At 40.7% G+C, this 19343-nt stretch overlaps 1 protein-coding gene across 14 annotated transcripts in view; it reads left to right on the top strand.

Annotated features, from left to right (window-relative positions):
* The window catches only part of MYO5A (myosin VA), a 4204798-nt gene that overhangs the window by 2370109 nt on the left and 1815346 nt on the right, over window positions 1–19343 (top strand). For all 14 annotated transcript variants that reach the window (XM_044078829.1, XM_044078834.1, XM_044078828.1 and 11 more), the window contains exon 9: window positions 5570–5676. In XM_044078829.1, coding sequence (XP_043934764.1) covers window positions 5570–5676 — 107 coding nt within the window. The remainder of the gene's footprint in view (window positions 1–5569; window positions 5677–19343) is intronic.

Genomic DNA, 19343 nt, shown 5'->3' with positions numbered 1-19343 from the left:
ACCTGAGTGCATGCGTTATGTGGCGGATCCTGGCACCTGACAGGCAGCTGATGGTAACTTTCTCCTTGTTTAGCCTGGTGAGTGGAACATCAGGGTTGGGTACGTTGTTATGCCTTATGGGCTGTGGTTGAGTGGCACACTGAGTTTGTGGGCTATGTGTCATTTGGGTTGTGTTGGGAGGTGGAGTTTGCTTGTGTTTCTGCTTTGGAGGTCCCTGATGCTTGGGCAGGTTTTTATTGAGAGCCACCGCGAATGTAGGTGTGTGTTTTGTGTTTCTGTGTGTGTGTTTTGGTGGTGTAGGTTTTGAGAGACTATTTGATGAGTGTGGTGTGGTGCAAGTGTTTACCTTCTCCTCTTGACTGTCTAGTCCAGTCTTGGGTGAAGAGAGCTTTGCTGCCAGTTTGGCTATATTAGTGCAACTCTCACAGGTTGTAGTGTTGGGTGGTAGGAGGAGAGGGTTGTCTGTGTACATGAGGCAATTGCTGCATTGCCCCAAGATGCCCAGATTCATCAGGTAGACCGGAGAAATCACCGGGAGCTGACCCTTAGACATGCCTGGATAGGTACTTATTTAAGTACTAAAAACTGCTTTCCTCTAGACAAGTAAGGAAAGTTGAGTGCTGTAGTAATTTGCAGCTTATTTAGTGCTTACAACGAGTTTTGAACAAGTGCTGTGTTCAAAGAAACATATTTGAGTGCTGAAACTAGAAAACTGGCTAGTTCTAAGAAACAAAATTAAGCTAGAAGGCTTCCCTCCAACACATAAAGGCTTGGGGGCTCAGAAGCCTACAAACAGTCTAGACCACTTACAGGAAAGGCAGGAAACAAGGTAAAAAAATTTTTTTTTCTTTCCCAGATGCTCTCTTTGTACACAGTAGGAGTGCTTGAAATCAGAATATGATTTCACTGCACTCAGTTTAGTGAGCAAATGAGATGGGCCCAGAAGGAGTATCCAAACACAAATTTACAAGAGGGGCGGGCAGTTTCAAAGCCACCAAGATTAACACCAAAACAAAAACAGGAAGGGTGGACTAACTGAAAAAACAGAGTCAAAACTTCCAGTTCAGTTAATATTCAATACAACACAAATAAATCAGTTAAAATGCTGTATTTGAAAAAAGTGCAGATAAAAGGTATTTAAATTCTCTTACATGTCCAGTTGAATACAGCTAGATCTTAGCCTTCTGCACTTGCACTTCTGTCAGCTACTGCTTGGTCAGCTTCCTCACGACCCTTCTTGTGTCTTGTGGGAATGGTTGCAGGTAGAGAGGCTCTGAATGATGCTCCTTGGATTTGCTCAGGTACTTGCATGTAAATGCTGAAGTAATCCTAGAGTTGTGTGAGCATCACTTGTGTAATTCAGCATGTAAGTAATGCCCTCTTGTGGAAAATTGGAGTACTTCACCTCCTTCATGACATCCTCTTGAGGATCTGTTTACTGTGATGAGAAGCAAACCATCTCATCATGCCACTACAATAACAAGATATTTCTCAGCAGTAGGTATTGATAAATACAGGTTTGGGCATAAGATGGGGTAAGAAGGACTGGATGAGAGAGGCTGGAGGTGACAATGAGTGCTACCTTTTGGCCCTGCAGACAGAAAAGGTTTGTGCTAAATGATGCATGGAGAGAGCTGAGTGCATCTTGTGGTGTCCTATTTGTAGAGCAGACATGATGTTATTAATGCTGTAAATGCTTGGTGATAGAACCACTTCTCAAAAAAATGAGTTGTGTATGCATGGTTGATGTACCCCGTTTTTGCTTACTGCCACACATTGCTAAACTATGACATTAATTATTTGTTTTAGATGGTAAGCTGAAGCAAGTTGACTCTGTCTTTGAATATGGTGGCTCTGGGTTGGGAATAAACAGTCATTTCACTGTGAGTAGCTGTAACGGAGATATGTTTGGTGGCTGCCGTGCTGTTTGACACTAGCACTGGTCACCAAACCCAGAAATAAATGTCTGCCGTGGTGTTGAACACTAACACTGGTCACCAAATGCAGAAATATAACTGTAGTATGACTTAGTTTGTCATAATCAGGGTGTAGTACAAGTACTCTTGGGCTAGTAGCTCATGACACTCTTGCTGAAAAAGGCAAGTACTCTAATGCCATTTAGCCTGATCTTACCCAAGTACTTAGCCCACCCAGCACCCTAAACTGTGAAACTGGGTAGCCCTACTAGAGGCCAAACTCTAACCCTGAAACTGCCACCCATTTCCTAACCAGAGTCCTTGCTACCTAACCCTAAATCTAGACTCACATTTTATAAACCTAAACCTCCCTCCCACTCTATAAATCTAAAACTTCCCAACTGCTCTATAACCCTAAACTCCTCTTCTCCTTCCTAACCCTAAAACTCACCTTCTGCCCACTCTCCTGCTTTCTAAACCTAAAGGTCCTTTCTGATCACTGACATAATCTACACTCCCTCCACATGGTTGTTGCACTTATCTTGCTTGAATCTGAATAATTTGTTTGGATAAAGTGCAGAAGCTGCTTGCATGAATGTGTATTTGATTTTGAGTGTGAGCAGTGGCCTATATGTGCTACAAAGTTGCTAGAGTCCCTGGCTTTGAAACAGTGGTCTTCAAGCACTTAGGAGTGGAGCTCTTGTAGCAGACCATGTAATCACTGTAGTAGAACACATGGATCTCAAACTTAAACATGCACACTGCACTTTTTCTCTATTGGATGGGGCTGTAGTTCTTGAGCAAACATGCTATTGCTTTAAACCACTATCTTACACTCCATCCTTACCATCTACATTGTTTGCTAACTGCTTGGCAGTAGTGCCTCAAGGAACAACTTAACTGTGAGAGTGCACTGTTTTCTGGGATATTCAGTCAGTTGCCCCTCCAGAGAGATGGTGCCAGAATTCTGTTTATCTGACTGCGTAAGTATTGCTCTTGAGTATTTTGGTCATTCTTTAGCAGCTTGGTACCAAAGTAAGTGATCTCATGGCTTCTGAGGCAGTCCTCGACTGGTTAAGAATCTAGTGGTATTGTATTATATTGAAGAGAGTTCTTTGGTTGTGTGAAGTACAGAGCATGGCATGGTGAGGAAGGACAAAGTGTGTCACTTTTGCATCGGGCAGTACTCTGATCAGTGCTCACTCAGTTTGACAGCATTGAACTTCCTAATCCAAATCACCCTGGGAAGGTGATCAGTCAACTGCCTGTCCTCTGGGCATTGTAGAGTTGTACCCAAGCAAAGTGGTAGGGGAATTAAGGAAACAAAATAGTATGAAAAGCTGTTATGTCTATATAGCCATCTAGGTATTCTGAATTCCCTGAGCTTGACTGTGGTGCATGCAGTGGGTTTTTATTGTAATGCTCGCATGCTTTACCTAATAATTTTATGGTTATATTATTTTGATTAATAATGCCTGGCATATTGTTACTTTGACAAGCGTGTGACTGAAAAAGGATCCAACTAGTCCATTTCACTTACCTATAAAATACTGCTCACAACATACATCTTTCATGAGCTGCTAACATATGGAACATTTAGAATACAGCTGGACTGTAATAGACCCAGTGCAGCATAATGTCAGAGGGGTACAGGACGATTTGACCCCAAATGATTTGCCCTGGCTGTTTTGACCCTGGATGATTTGACCCCAGTTAAGATTGCATTACAGCATTTAAATGTGAATAACTTAAAAAAGATATGAAAAAAAAAGGAAACAGTCAAGTCACATTAACATTTTACAAAACAGTGTGTGGATACACTCAAAATCTAAATGAGTTTTTTCTAAATAAGAAATTTACCAAAAACTAAAGGAAACAATTGAAAAGGCATTTTACAAACGTAATAAAGAAATACAGCACACAAAACTATAGATAAAATAAACATATCAGATGAAAGATTATCTTCCAAGAAAAAAATTTAGATTAAGAAATCCAAGAACAGTATAAGGACAAGTAGAGTATGAAGCGTAGCCAATACAGTAAGGATTCATCACAATAAAATAGGAAATATAGCTGCTGCCACCTACTGGATCCTATTAATTAATAGATTAAAATTAGTTAACATTAACAAGTAAATGAAAATATACATATGAAAATATATAGAAATGCATTGGGGTCAAATTGTCCTGCTTCCTGTCAGAGAGGCAGTATCAAGACTGCATATATATACAATGGCACAATTTTTCCTCCTGAATTAACTATGATCCAGATGTTTTCTTTAGATCTGTATTTCTCAGCTAACTGCAAACAGTCAGGCCTCCCATAGTGTACTGAACTGATTTATTGCTTAGTTGGACAGTGGCTGGTTACAGGAGCTCTTTACTGGGATAACCTTCACTTTTTTTTCCTGCTGTGGCCCTAGCACCTACCTTTGGTGTCTGAGTTCTTTGCTCACAAGTTGCGAAAATTATATTAAATGTTTCTTTTGCAGTGTTAGTTGGTGTGCAGTGTTTTTAATCTTGAATGCTAGGAAAGCACAAGTGTCTGGAGATGCACTGCAGTTTTCTTTTCAGTGGGAGACTGTGGATGTGCAAGGGATGAAAGTATTGCATCTTAATTCACATCACAGGCTAACATGATGAACATTTGTCACTTATCTTGAACGTCAGTCCTCTGTAAATTCTGTGCTTCTAGCAATTGGTTGCTGTTCTGTTGATGGAGAATGGACTTGTAGCCACTAGTGAATGGCATGAATATTCAACAGTTTTACTTCTCTGTGAATCTGGGGACTTGATTTGTGAGTTTACAACCCATTAAAGGTTCTGTTACTGTTTTCTCTGGCAGTTTCCTTTTGTCCAGGAATTCCAATACTTAATGAAGGTGCTTTCTGAACTATAGCTGGTAATACACACAGGGGTTCTGCATAAACACAGCTGGATAGTAAATATTTGTATTTGTTGGATCATTGTGATACTTCATCATCTCTTGGTTGTAAACTTTGTCAACATCAGCCTTACTCTATAGCATCCCTCAGGTTTTCTGTTCATGGTACATGGTTAGGTTTTGTACTGGTAATTGACTTGGAAAAGTAACAGAATGGGGGTTATTACAAACAACCATACTGGTCTTAGGGATTTATAGATTTATGTCGGTCTGCTCTGTTTGTCCTTATGATGAGGCCGAATGCAGATGCTGCTATTTATGTTTCAAGAACACCTGCTAACATTGACATCTGCTGGCCTTTCATATGCCATCCATTCATGCACTGAGATTAGGAAACTGCACTGGAACATGCTACCAGCCAAGCCATCATCACTGGCAGCATGCCGTAGAAGTAAGACAGCTGGCAAGGTTGATAAGGTAGAGAAATTTGAAATAAGATAACTGTAGAGAGAGAGAAAGAAAGCAAGCAAGCAAAGGGGCTGTGTTTTTCTGCAGCTCATTAACCTTAGATTGTTCCTAAAACAATCGTGCTTTAACTCTTAGTACACTCCTGGTCTTTTGATAAGTAGTTATCTGCCTTTACCCCAGTTCACATATGTGATGTTAATGTGCTCTGCTAATACTGCATGTGAAACTTGTTTTGTTTTCAGAGAAAGAAACAATGCCAGAGGCAGGCAGCTGCTAATACAGCAGTGTATTATTTGTTCTAGGTATTAATGAGAGTTATCAGATGGGAGTGTTCCGAATTCTTGCAGGCATTCTACATCTGGGAAATGTGGAGTTTAAAGATCGGGATGCAGACAGTTGCATAATACCGGTATGTTGTAAAAGCATGGTGTTTTATTGAAATAAAAAAGTCTGTGAGAAAAAATGTCATCAGAATTAAAACCTGCTATTGGCTTAACCTTTGAAGAGTGTGTGTGTGAGAGAGACAGAGATGGTTCAGCATTGACTTATTTTTTGGAACATTGCAGGCTAAATTGGCCATGTGTTTATCTTGGTCAGTTTACAGCCAGTTGAAAGTTTTTTAGCAAAGTTTTGAAATACTTATTTTAGAATTATTGAATACTATTTTAAATGACAAGTTTATACTGTGCACGTTATTTTACTTAACTTGCAGAATGCTACACTGTTTACAGATATTATTTGGCTTGGTATATACTGTCTTGCAGACAAATGCAAAACAGTGTGACAAGATTAAACTCTGAGTAGTGAAGTGCATTAACCCTTGCATACTGATGCTTACATCTGCAGTGCTACCATCTACTGTGGAAACATCCCAAGTCTATTGTCTCTTTATAGTAAAAATGCTTTAGCGGATGGTAGTTATATTTTTTATCTTTTTTTTATTGTTTTACGCTGCATAACCAATAAGGGAGTGAATGACAAACATTAGACTGACCACTGAAATTTTCATCCTTGTCTTTAAAAGATGAGACAAAAATACACATGCAGCAAGCGATTCTATATATACATTGAAGAAATTGTTATACAAAAACGTGTCACCTCTCAGAAACTCATTAGATGTTATCTAGTCAACATTTTCCATTCAACGGTATAAATTTTCAACCCCTTTTGAAAACAGAACAAGAGAAGTCCATAAGCTCAAATCCAGTGATTTTTTTTATATTTTCCACATCTTTGTAATTCTCCACCAAACTAGTGTAAGCGCAGACCACTGAGGCTTGAGATGAAGGGATCTTTTCGAGAATGGCTAGCCCTACACTTTAACAGAAGTGGATAAAGCAATATTAACAGGATTGACCCCATAATAAATGATAAACCTTCTGCAACACCTTTCATGGTTCCTTCACCTGAGGGCTTTTAGGGAATGTATGTTACCAAGAATGTGACATCAAGTGAGAGCAGCATCATTGCCTATTAGAGGTAGGTGTTAACATTTTGTAAAGCCTTTCTGGGCTGTAGAAGGCAAAGTGTAAAGTTTTCCAGCCAAATCTAATTGTTGGGGAGTAATCTGAAAAGACTAATACCATCACAGGGATGTTTGTTTCCATCAAACTGGGACAGCTCCACTAAGGCGACTTCTGTGATCTGTGAATATAAACCAGGACCTCTGAGACTCTGTCCCTAAAAATCACATAGGTTCATAGGTGTTTACTAGGCTAATGACCATAAGTGACTTTTTAAGCCTAGACATGCATCCCAAATCTCTGACAAGTTCTGGTACCCTTGATAAGTGTAAGTAGGGGCTTGGGAGATGAAACATTTACAAGCAGGGGCCCGGGAGAGGAACCAATTACAGGTTGCCTTTGTCCACTAGAGACATAGGTTACAAACCAAGGATTAATTTCTTGTTCCCTATCCAATTGTCCAAGGTGCATATGAATTGGGTTAAGGAGGAACTTTGCTTCACATGGTTGTGGAGCCTGTTCCAGAGACAGGGTAGTATCTGGGATACATACCTGCCTCTCCAGCAGGTCCTATTTATATCACAGGCAAGTTTAAGTCTTTAGAATGGGTAATTCTGGTGCTGTTTGTTTTGTGGATATGCAAGAGGTTCATCAGCGTGGGGTCTGACAGTGCCCTGTATGCCAGGCACAAATCTCCCTTCAACAACCTATAGTAGACAGAATACAGGGATAGGGCTTTCAGTTGGGCTGCATAGGACATTTTACTTACTCCTTATATTATTTTAGTGAGGAACCTCTGTGGATGTTAAGAAAGAACCCAGGAACGAGCCATGAAACAGTAACTATTTCTAATTCTGAGACTTGTTAGTGTGAGTCGTGGAATAGGGAGACTGAACAGACTCATAGGTAAGTACGTACTAGGCTAGATGCCCTTCTGGGCCATTTTAAGCCTAGCAAATTGCCCTCAGAGATGAGAATCAAACCCTGTACCTGGTGCTCATGGGGAAAACACATTAACCATTATGCCAACCCCCAACATATATAGTAAAATAATTATTCAGTGATGTGCGTGGGTAATGCATGCTGCCAAATGTCAGTTATTGGTGTAGGACGTGGAAAGCTGTTCTCAGCTCTACAAATTGTTGTAGAGTAATTTTGCTGAAACAAATTGGACCCTTTGTCCTTCCAAACCAGAAGTTTGGTGGACCTGTTTAGGTGCACAAGATCTCTTGTACAACAAATATTTTCCAGTTAAATGAATGCATGTTTTCTGAAAAGAGCACTTAACATACTTTCTTGGGACCAGAACAGAATCCAAAAGAACATCATGTCCCTTCAGATATTTATAAACAACTTTTCTGCATTCTTAAAAAATAAATTTAACCTCTGTATTGTGCATTTTACTTGAAATATTAACATATAGGTACATACATAATCAGACCAACTTTAACAGGATAGTAAATTTTCTCTTACTGCATAAAACAATTGTATTACTATGGGCAGCTAGGATATATCTTTGCAAACTAAGAAATTGCAATCCTCCAGTCCATTTATTTAAGCACATGGTAACAGCTAGTATCCCACGTTTGTATGGATGCCAAAGAAAATGGAAATAAGCTGATGCATTTTTTTAACAACTGTCTCCCTGTAAAGCTCATGGAAGTCGTTATGGGGTATACAATCTTAGGGAAAAACACAACCCTACATAATTCTACTCTCTGATTTTTGAGGGCGCTAGATAATATGCCATTCCTTTTTCGAGATATGACATCTTTATTAAATCATCACATTTTAATCTATAGCATGGGTTTATATATGTTATTGTATATATGTTTTCCTTTTAACAATTTTCATTCTCCAACATTATAGAAGTTAGAAAGTAAAAAAATGATCCCAACAGTCGACCAGGAACACACCAACTTTATTGACCACAAGAAATTCCTGAGACTAAGCGCTTTCGCCAATAATTGGCTTCATCAGAGTCAAAGGAAACATAATGATACAATGATATAAATAGTTAAAACCATCAGACAGTCAAGTAATCAACCAGTCATCAGCAGTGTAGTAAATTGCAGTAACCAGCGATTATAAAGTGCCTAGTGCAAATCACTTCATGCTCAAAAAATAAAAACGCATTTTACAATGTATATAGTACCTAATATAATGTTAACATTTTATTGGCGAAAGCGCTTAGTCTCAGGAATTTCTTGTGGTCAAAGTTGGTGTGCTCCTGGTCGACTGTTGGGATTGTTTTTTTTTTTACTTTCTAAGTTATTTTCCCTGTTGGGAATTGTTCTTTGTTGTGTAACTTTATAGAAGTTGCTCATTTCTTACCTTCTGTTAAACCTTACTCCTCTTCTGTCCATTATTCTGCATGCATTGCACCCACAAATTCTGTTTATTTCTATGAAATGTGCTTCTCTTTAATAAAAATGATACTGTCATTTCTTAAATATCCTTTGCAGAACCTAGGACTTTTAAACTGGGTATTGATTTTGATTTCCATTTTCCAGTAGTTGCTTCTTTCGGCAGCCGATGACATTAAACTTAGGAATGCCTTTCTATGCTTAGGGAATTCATATTCTGTATCCCAGTTCAGAAGAGTAATTTCCTTAGTTACAACCATTTGTTTCCCAATTTCTGTCAAAGTGCACTACAAGTAATATTTAAAGTCTGCCAACTTTTTTTATTCTCCAAAACGTTCCCATTTACTTCCCTTTTTTCTATCATACCTCAAGGTTTGCTATATGCGCTTAGAAAAAAATCCTCTGAAATCTATATGGGGTATAAACATGCATATGTAAACCCTTCCATGTAAAAATCCTAAACCGACTGGACTTTATTGCATACTTGGGAGCTTTAAACATTTCTTCCCATAGAATTGCCTTTCCATTCTCTTTTCCCAAAATTTTCTAACTACCTCTGATCAGTTCTTATATTTATCATGCAGATTTTATACACCAGCTAATTTATCTCCTTTTTAACAGCTGGTTCTGTTTTGTTCTAGACCCAACCAAAAACTCTAGCACAGCTGGTCTTTAATTTAACCCTTTCTGTATACATATACTCTTTTATTGATCCCTAATGGGGAAGACAGTCTCTATCAAGCAGTCCAAACTTCTGCTTAACCTCATCCCAATCTGTCATCTTTCCCTGCCGAGTTATTTGCCCCTCATACCCATGGTCCCTTTACTAATTTCCTCCAGAAAATTCCAGCCCCCCTCTTGCCCGATTTCTTTACCTACATAGACATATTTATTAGTAAACTTTTCTTTCTCAGTTTCCACACGAGCTTAGTTCTTAAAAAATACTTCATGAATATATAATATAGGTCGATACTAGGCTATCGGCCCTAGGGCCTAAACAAGCCTAGCCATCACAATTCCCTGACTATTTCTTCCCATAGTATTTACTTCCCTGGACCCCTGTATAGCAGGGCAACTGACATGATCCCCGGGGTGAATTTCCTATCTCCCATCCAATCATCAAGGTTTCTTTATGAAGAGGGCCAAAGAGGCGCTCTGCTTGACATGTATGGGCAAGTCTATTCCATAGTCTGGGGAGTCTCTGGGTCAGGAACCTATCCCTCCAGCATATTTTATTCATTGTGATGACAAGGTTTAGATCCCTGGAGCGTGTGTCTCTGAGGAATTGGGATTTCTTTAAGTGTAGCATGTCTAGCAGCTCTGGGTTTGACATGGCCTTGTATGTTAAGCAGAGACTGCCTCTGAGTAGATGATATGTGACAGAGTATAGGTGGAGTTTTTTTAGATGGTCAGCATAGGTCATCTGCTTTAGGCCTGTGATTCTTTTAGTAAGGCATTTTTGCGGCCTTTCCAGTTGTTGCAGATGTCCTGAGAGGTACATACCAAACGGCATTGTATTCTATAATGGGTCTAATGAGGGATGAGTACAGTAGGACAATGACCTCCTTTTTTTCTGGATGAAAAGCCCTTAGTGATGAGGTGTGCCACATAGAAGGATTTCCTGACTCTTGTGGCGATGTGGTTATCGAAGGTGAGACCACTGTCCACCTGTGTCCCTAAGTCTCTTATCACACTTTCAGTGTTTATTGTACTGCCACCTATGTGGTAATTCACGGGTACATGTTTTTTCCCAAAGGGGATAACTATACAATGTTAAGTTGTCTATCTCAGAAGATACGTGAAACGGAGCAAAAATAATAAAACACTCAGAAAATTACTGATAATACATGACTTTTAATAATCAGACCGGTTTCGGCAAAAAAAATGCCTTCTTCAGTGATACACGGCAAAAAAGCCAGAGACAATACTTCATGAATATTTATAAGAATGCCCAACCAATGAAAATCCTAAACCTGCCACTGTGAAAAGTGGTAGGTTCCCACACCCAAAATTGAGTTCAAGAGTAGAAAAATGTGATAAACATATATCCTTGGAAATATTGTAGTGTCACCATGAGTTCATAAAAAACATTGACAACTTGCATCATTAATATAAAGATGGTAATATATGCAAAACAAATAATAAATATAAATAAATATATATCCAAAAGAAAGAATGGTAATATAATAATTCACTAAACTAACCATATGCACATGATTGGGATAAAATTGGTACAAAAATTGATACACCTGATTAATTACCCAAGTATAGGTTAACCAATTTGTAACTAAACATGATGAACCATAGAAAATGAACCTCATAAACATGTACGTTCACAATAAAATTGTGGTTAATATTAATAAACATGTAGTTCTGATATAACAACATCGAATAAGTTATCCACTGGGACCTGAAATACATAAGTATAAGAATAGATTGTTATAACAAATCATGTAACAACAGCAATAAATCATAGCAAATAGTATAACTGTTTATAAATGATCATTCAAACCTGGAGGGAAGAGTGCTCCCAATGTAGTAATCCAATAAATACATAAGTATAAGAATAGATTGTTATAACAAATCATGTAACAACAGCAATAAATCATAGCAAATAGTATAACTGTTTATAAATGATCATTCAAACCTGATGGGAAGAGTGCTCCCAATGTAGTAATCCAATACTTTTCTTTATGATTTAGGATGCTGTGCCATCCTTGAGGATTTTTTCGATCACCTATGATCCTGTCGATAATCATGAATGTAAATTGAGCCTGTGGATGCTTCAAAGTATGGCGAAAAAGGGCATTGTGATCTTTTTTATTCTTGATGTCACTTCTATGTTCATTGATGCGTGTTCTAAGTGGTCTAGACGTTTGACCCACATAGCAGGCAGAGCAATGGCAAGTGGCTAAATATATCACCTAGCTGCTGCTGCAGTTACCAAATACTTTGCAGTCATACACTTTACTTGTATTCTGACTAGTGAATTGTTTAAATTTACGAATTTGTTTACAAGACCCACAGTGACCACAGGGAAAAGTTCCCAACAATTCATCCCCAGACATAGTTAATTGTTTATATATTGCCCCCCCACTTCCCTTATGTTTAAAGTGACTGAACAATGAACCTAATGTTTTTCCTCTTCTGTAGCTAAACTGACACTGAGATCCCAAAAGTTGTCTCAGCTGGTCATTGGCCAATAAGATGTTCCAATGTTTATTTATAATGCTCTTGATTGCATTATGGTTTCTACCATAGGTCGTCACGAACCTTATAGAAGATGAAGTTGGATCCCTAGGCTGTGTCTTGTATTGTAATAAAGTTTCTCTATCCATATTGGTAGACCAATCCCAGGCCTTAACAATGTCTAGTTGTTTGTAGCCTCTGTTGACAAATCTCTGGAACAGATCCAGACTGGCTTTCTCATATTCCATGGTAGTGGAATTAATGCATTTCATCCGCATGAATTGAGACTTGGGTATGTTGCGGATGGTGTGGCGTAGCCACTTGCCATTGCTCTGCTTTCTATGTGGGTCAAACGTCTAGACCACTTAGAACACGCATCAATGAACACAGAAGTGACATCAAGAATAAAAAAGATCACAATGCCCTTTTTCACCAAACTTTGAAGCATCCACAGGCTCAATTTACATTCATGATTATCGACAGGATCATAGGTGATCAAAACATTCCTCAAGGATGGCACAGCATCCTAAATCATAAAGAAAAGTATTGGATTACTACATTGGGAGCACTCTTCCCACCAGGTTTGAATGATCATTTATAAACAGTTATACTATTTGCTATGATTTATTGCTGTTGTTACATGATTTGTTATAACAATCTATTCTTATACTTATGTACTTCAGGTCCCAGTGGATACCTTATTCGATGTCGTTATATCAGAACTACATGTTTATTAATATTAACCACAACTTTATTGTGAACGTACATGTTTGAGGTTCATTTTCTATGGTTCATCATGTTTAGTTACAAATTGGTTAACCTATACTTGGGTAATTAATCAGGTGTATCAATTTTTGTATGAATTTTGTCCCAGTCATGTGCATATGGTTAGTTTATTGAATTATTATATTACCATTCTTTCTTTTGGATATATATTTATTTATATTTATTATTTGTTTTGCATATATTACCATCTTTATATTAATGATGCAAGTTGTTAATGTTTTTTATGAACTCATGGTGACACTACAATATTTCCAAGGATATATGTTTATCACATTTTTCTACTCTTGAACTCAATTTTGGGTGTGGGAACCTACCACTTTTCACAGTGGCAGGTTTAGGATTTTCATTGGTTGGGCATTCTTATAAATATTCATGAAGTATTGTCTCTGGCTTTTTTGCTGTGTATCACTGAAGAAGGCAATTTTTTTGCTGAAACCGGTCTGATTATTAAAAGTCATGTATTATCAGTAATTTTCTGAGTGTTTTATTATTTTTGCTCCTTTCACGTATCTGCTGGCCAACAGTGTTTTCTATGGTTCTTTCTGGCCGTCCAGTAGCTACGTGTATAGCATAGTGTTTTGTTGAAGTTGTCTATCTCGCCTTCATTCGTGCTGTTTGGGCCGACTCGGCCATCTTCAATAGCTCGAGAGCTGTTTACTGGCACGAGGCTACCCCTTATCCCATGATGCCTAGCAATAGCTACCCAGATCTTGTTTGCCACTTCAGCTGCGAGGTGTGTTGTTTTCTGGCTCAGGCTTGTATATTCAAATTTTTTGTGTAGAAATATATTCTTATACTCTATAAAACTATTAGATAAATTACCTTTCTTAGTTTTATTCACTAGTGTTTGTTGTTGAGTACCTTGTTCTCTTACAGTCCCTTTTAGTAGAACTCGTTTAAGTTAGAGAGTTCTCCCTTCCCCCACTCCCTTCCCAAGGACAGCCATTTAACTTAGAGGCTCTCTTTTCCTTCTGTTTTAGAGATTGTTTTATATATATATATATATATATATATATATATATATATATATATATAGTCTGTTGTACTTTGACTAGAGTAGAATTTTTTTCTGTGTTTCTCTTCTGGTGTTTAGTTTTTTGTGTTTAGTTATGTCTAAAAAAGCTAAAGTTTCTGGATTTAAAAAGTGTGACTCGTGCTGTCAGAAAATGTCTCTGACAGACAGGCACACTAGTTGCATTTATTGTTTGGGCGCTGTTCACCTGCAGGACTCTTGTTCTATCTGCCATGCCTTTAGTCCAAAAGTCGTGCAGGAGCGGAAGAACAAACTGATCCTTAAGGGTCTGTTAAAACCTCTGGATTCACCGGCAAAGAGTTCACAGCCAGTGAAATCCCCCAAATCCTCTAAACCGTCGGCTCCACCTTTAGAGCCGACTCCGGTACAGGATTTACCGAGTATGTCAGTTCTGGCTGGCACTAACAAGACAACCCCTCCGTTGACTCCATCGGATGTTTCGGAGCCATCTCGGAGCCATAAAAGGCTGCGGTCCCCTTCGTTAGAGTCAATTCATTCGGCTCCTGGCTCTCCATTATTGCAAAGTGAACGTAACCACTGTTCTTCACACTCCTCTCAATCCTCTAGGCTGTCGGATCATGATGTGGAGTGAGTAGTAAGTAGGTTGATAAAATCACAGGCACTAGCTAAAATGTTGTCTAGCCCTCCTCAACAGGTGTCGGCTCCATCCACCTCCCTTTCTGTTCCTCCTCCGACTCCATTGAGCTCGGAGCCGGAGTTCGTTGGGGTTCGAGTAGTGGAACCGTCAGCTCCGATAACCATATCTCCTTCGGTTCCGATGTCGGCTCCGATTACCTCGATAGTACCTTTGATCGAGGGATCTGGATGCCGGGGCTCCCTCATCGGCTCCGAGGGGGCGTGTCATCAGACCCTTGTCTGACCCCGTTCTCCCTCTCGGAGCATCGGCGCAGGTGAGCTTGGCTCCATCATTGGCCTCTGAGCCGTCCCCCTCGGCATGGAGAAAGATTCCTATTTCTTCGGAACCGGTGCTTTCTCTGCCTCGAGGCAGGGATGCCTTTGAGGTTATGCAGAGTGTGCTGTCCCCCGAGTCAGCTCCACTACCAGCCCCACTGGCTCAGTCCCCTACAGTGTCTGTGCCAACCTCTGCTTCTCCTCCAGACCCCAAGCGTAGGGAACCAGTGCTCCAGGACACCCCATTGGGTGTTTCCTCTTCTTCCGAGGCCTCCCCTGATCACTCAGAGATTCCCCCTTGGAAGAAGTGCAAGAGAACGCACATTGACTCACCTGAGTCTGTCACTTCTGATACAGACTTAGATGAATCGGAAGGGTCCCAGAGATCCCCCTCTGAAGATGTTTCCTTCTCGGACATCCTGGAAATGCTTAGGCAGAGGGGGAACTGGAATCCCCTAGTCCCTACCCATGATGATTCTGTATTCCTGGATGCTTTTGGTTCCTGACCTTCCACCTCCTGGGTTTCTCCGCCTTTTGACCCACTTATGTCTGTAGTGGCTTGAAAGGCTTGGTCAGCTCCGGACACAGTGGAACCAACTCCGAGGAGACCTGGTAAATTTATTACAGCCCCCCAGGATAAGCAGTTCCTTTCTAAAGGTGTGCCAGTTGATGCCATGGTGGTAGCAGCAGCCACCAAAAAAGAGTTAGCGGAGACCTCTTCATCTGTTTATCCCCATAACAAGGAGTTTAGGACAATGGACAGGTACGGAAAGCGAATGTTTGCTTCAGCGACCTTCTCCATGAGGTCACTGAACTCTCTGTCATTTTACTCGACTTCAAAGGGATCTCCTTAAAGAGCTTGGAGATACCCTTCAAGATCCTACAGCTGAGGGAGCACAAGCCAAAGTAGCTCCCCAGCTAGCGATGCTTAATTCTGTAGTTAACTCCTCCATGAGGCTCACTTCCTATGCAGCCGATGGAGCAAGTAGAGCCGCGGGCATGGGTGTAGCCCTTAGGAGGCATGCATGGATGTGGCTGTGTCACTTTGTGGAGCCCTTTCGAGCGTCCTTCACCAATACCCCCTTTGATGGCTCCTTTTTGGGCCACAGGTGAAAGACACGTTGACTAGGTGTGAGCAAGAAGGCAAAACTCTCTCTGCCGTGGGAGTCTGTTTTTCCACACCCTCTAGACCTTACCCCAAGTGTCAGAAGAGTTGGAAGATGTGGTTCCGTAAATCTCAGGGAGCCTTACCTGACACACGTAGTGATTTTTCCTCCAGAGGCAGAGGGAGAAACAATAATAATAGATGCTGCCCTTCTGGCAGAGGGGGTCCGCAGAACCAGGGCAACAGAGAATCTTTCTCTGATAAGCCCTTCCAGCATCCCTGAAGGGTTACCCGGCTGCTCACCTCTGGAGGCAGTCGGGGAAGACTTTCACTGTACCCAAAAGCCTGGCAAAATTTAACAAGAGACAGATGGGTACGGTCCATTATATCCGGAGGTTACAAAATTCCCTTCCATCAATCCCCTTAGTCAAAGAAGACACTTCCAGATGTTCCACCCAATCTGAAGGAACAAGCAGTAATAGTAGTTTCAAAACTGCTAGAAAAAAGAGCCATCCAGGAAGTCCCCCGCAGACCAGCTTGGATCCGGAACTTACTCAAGGTTCTTTTTGGTACCAAAAAAGACAGTGGGCTGGAGACTTATTCTGGATCTCAGCAGACTAAACAAGTCTGTACAAAGAACAAAGTTTTGGATGGTCATGCTAGAGTCCATTCTACCCTTCCTGGGTCAGGACAATTGGATGTGCTCGATAGATCTTCAGGACGCGTACTACCATATCAAGATGGACAGATGCTCCAGGAGATTTCTTCGCTTTCGGGTGGGGGCCAGTCATTACCAGTTCAGAGCTCTGCCCTTTGGTCTCACCACAGCCCCCAGGGTGTTTAAATGTATGGCAGTGGTCACAGCTCACCTGAGATGTTAAGGATTTCAGGTGTTTCCATATCTAGATGACTGGCTCCTCACTGCTACCACCAGGCATCAACTCCTACAAGCGCGGGATTATACAATCACATCCTGCACCCAGCTAGGTATTACAGTAAATTTCGAAAAGTCTGCCTTGTTGCCCTGTCAATCTATCACTTACATAGGAGCAGACTTAAACACGAGGGATATGTTCGCAAGGTTGCCACTAGAAAGAGTGTCCACAATTAGTCAATAAGTGCAAATCCTAATGCAGAGCAAAAGGATCCAAGTCAGGTATGTCCTTCAAACTCTGGGCTCCATGGCAGCTGCCATTCTTCTACTCCCACTAGCACGCTTCCACATGAGAATTCTTCAATGGCTTCTTTTCACGCAGTGGTCTTTCCAAGAGCTACCCATGTCTCACATGATCCTGATCATGGAGGCATGCAAAAGACACCTTTCTTGGTGGATGGTTTCCCCACTAGTTACTCAGGGCAGACCTTTCATACAACCCCCTCCGGTAGCCACAGTGACGACAGACACCTCCCTGATAGGGTGGGGGGGGCATTATCTGGGCAGGACAGTCCAAGGCACTTGGCAACTTCACAAGTACCATCTGCACCTAAATGACCTAGAAATGAGAGCCATGCTCCTAGCATTGCAAGCTCTTCAAGACTCTCTTCCTTCCAGGACCATTGCAATTCAAACAGACAACATATCAGTGGTGTGGTACATCAACAAGTAGTGCGGAACCAGATCCTACCCCCTGTGTCAAGAAGCACTCAGACTTTGGCAGTGGGTGATTTCCTCCCAGCATTTTCTGATTGCGACACACATCCTTGGGAGATCCAACGTCATAGCGGACAGGCTCAGCAGAGCTATCCTCGTGCCTCACGAGTGGTCCCTGAATCAGGAAGTTGTGGATCTTATTTTCTGCAAATGGGGACAGCCTTGCTGTGATCTTTTTGCCACCCCCTTCAACAGCAAATGCAGCAACTACTACTCCCTTCTTCCACTTCCAGGTCACATACCCAGAGACGCTCTAGTCCACAATTGGCCTCAGGAACTTCTTTATGCTTTTCCTCCATTTCCCTGATACCGAAACTCGTACAGAAAGCAAAATCAATGGGTTGCAAACTGATCCTCATTGCCCCCTACTGGCCTCGACAGATATGGTTCCTGTTCCTGCACCATTTCCTTCCCGATCATCCCTGGAGTCTGGACCCAATTCCAGATCTCCTGATTCATCAGTCAGGTGGGTTGCATCAATCCCTCCAAACTCTCCAGCTCACAGCTTGGTTGCTCCACCCACTTCCAACCTTAGCCAGGCTTCCCAGCATTTCCCCCAGCAGTCCGTGAGATAATTGTCTCCTCTCATAAGTCTACAACAAGAAAAACTTATGCTAGCAAATGGAAACGTTTTTCTTGTTGGGCAGAGTCTAGGAATGTGGATCCCTTCTCAGCCCCAGTCCACAAAATTTTGGAATTCCTGGCACAGCTGTTTCACTCCGGGGCCACTTCCATTACGATTAGGGTACAATTAGTGGCCATGTCTAATTTTCATGTTGGTTTGTCATATTCTAACATTGTCTCATAAGCTCTGTAAAGCTTTTTTGAGAGGAACATCTCTTCTTAGACCTCCAGTGAGAGATCCGCCTCCTCCTTGGGACCTTAATTTAGTCCTAACTTCCTTAATTCTGCCTCCTTTTGAACCAGCAGCATCCTGCTCCATCAAGTTTCTATGTTGGAAGACACTCTTTCTGGTAGCTGTCACTTCAGCTAGGCGTGTCTCAGAACTTCAAGCACTATGTGTTTGTCCTCCCTACCTGGTGTTTCACAAGGACAGAGTTGCTCTGAGGACTAATCCTTCGTTTCTTCCTAAAGTCTGCTCCGAAAATAATTTAAACCAATCTATAGATCTCCCTGTGTTCTGCAACAAGGCAGAGTACAAACTTCATCAATTGGATGTTCATAGACAATTGCGTTTTTACCTACACAGAACTAAAAAAATAAGAAAGTCAGACCAATTATTCCTTTCTTATGCCTTAAACAAACAAGGTCTCCCAGTTTCCAAGCTGACCTTATCCAGATGGTTGTCCTACACTATATATTTATTTATTTATTTTTCATTTGTTGACCGGGCTAGTCTAACTGGATATATGTCCATTTTCAGTAGAGGCCCGGGGAGAAAAGCTCCAAACATGATCAGTAACAAAGTTAACAATATATAAAAGGACATGTATATAAAAAAATACAGTACAAAGGTAGCATTGGTTAAATGAAAAATATAGTAATAAAATTATGGACTATAGCCATTGTACTAAAGGTTAACTAAATATAAAATAAGAAACACTTGTTCA

Source organism: Protopterus annectens, chromosome 7.part1, assembly GCF_019279795.1.
Source record: "Protopterus annectens isolate FY-2018-M chromosome 7.part1, PAN1.0, whole genome shotgun sequence".
Lineage (NCBI taxonomy): Eukaryota > Metazoa > Chordata > Ceratodontiformes > Protopteridae > Protopterus > Protopterus annectens.
This window is presented reverse-complemented; position numbering and strand designations above follow the sequence as displayed.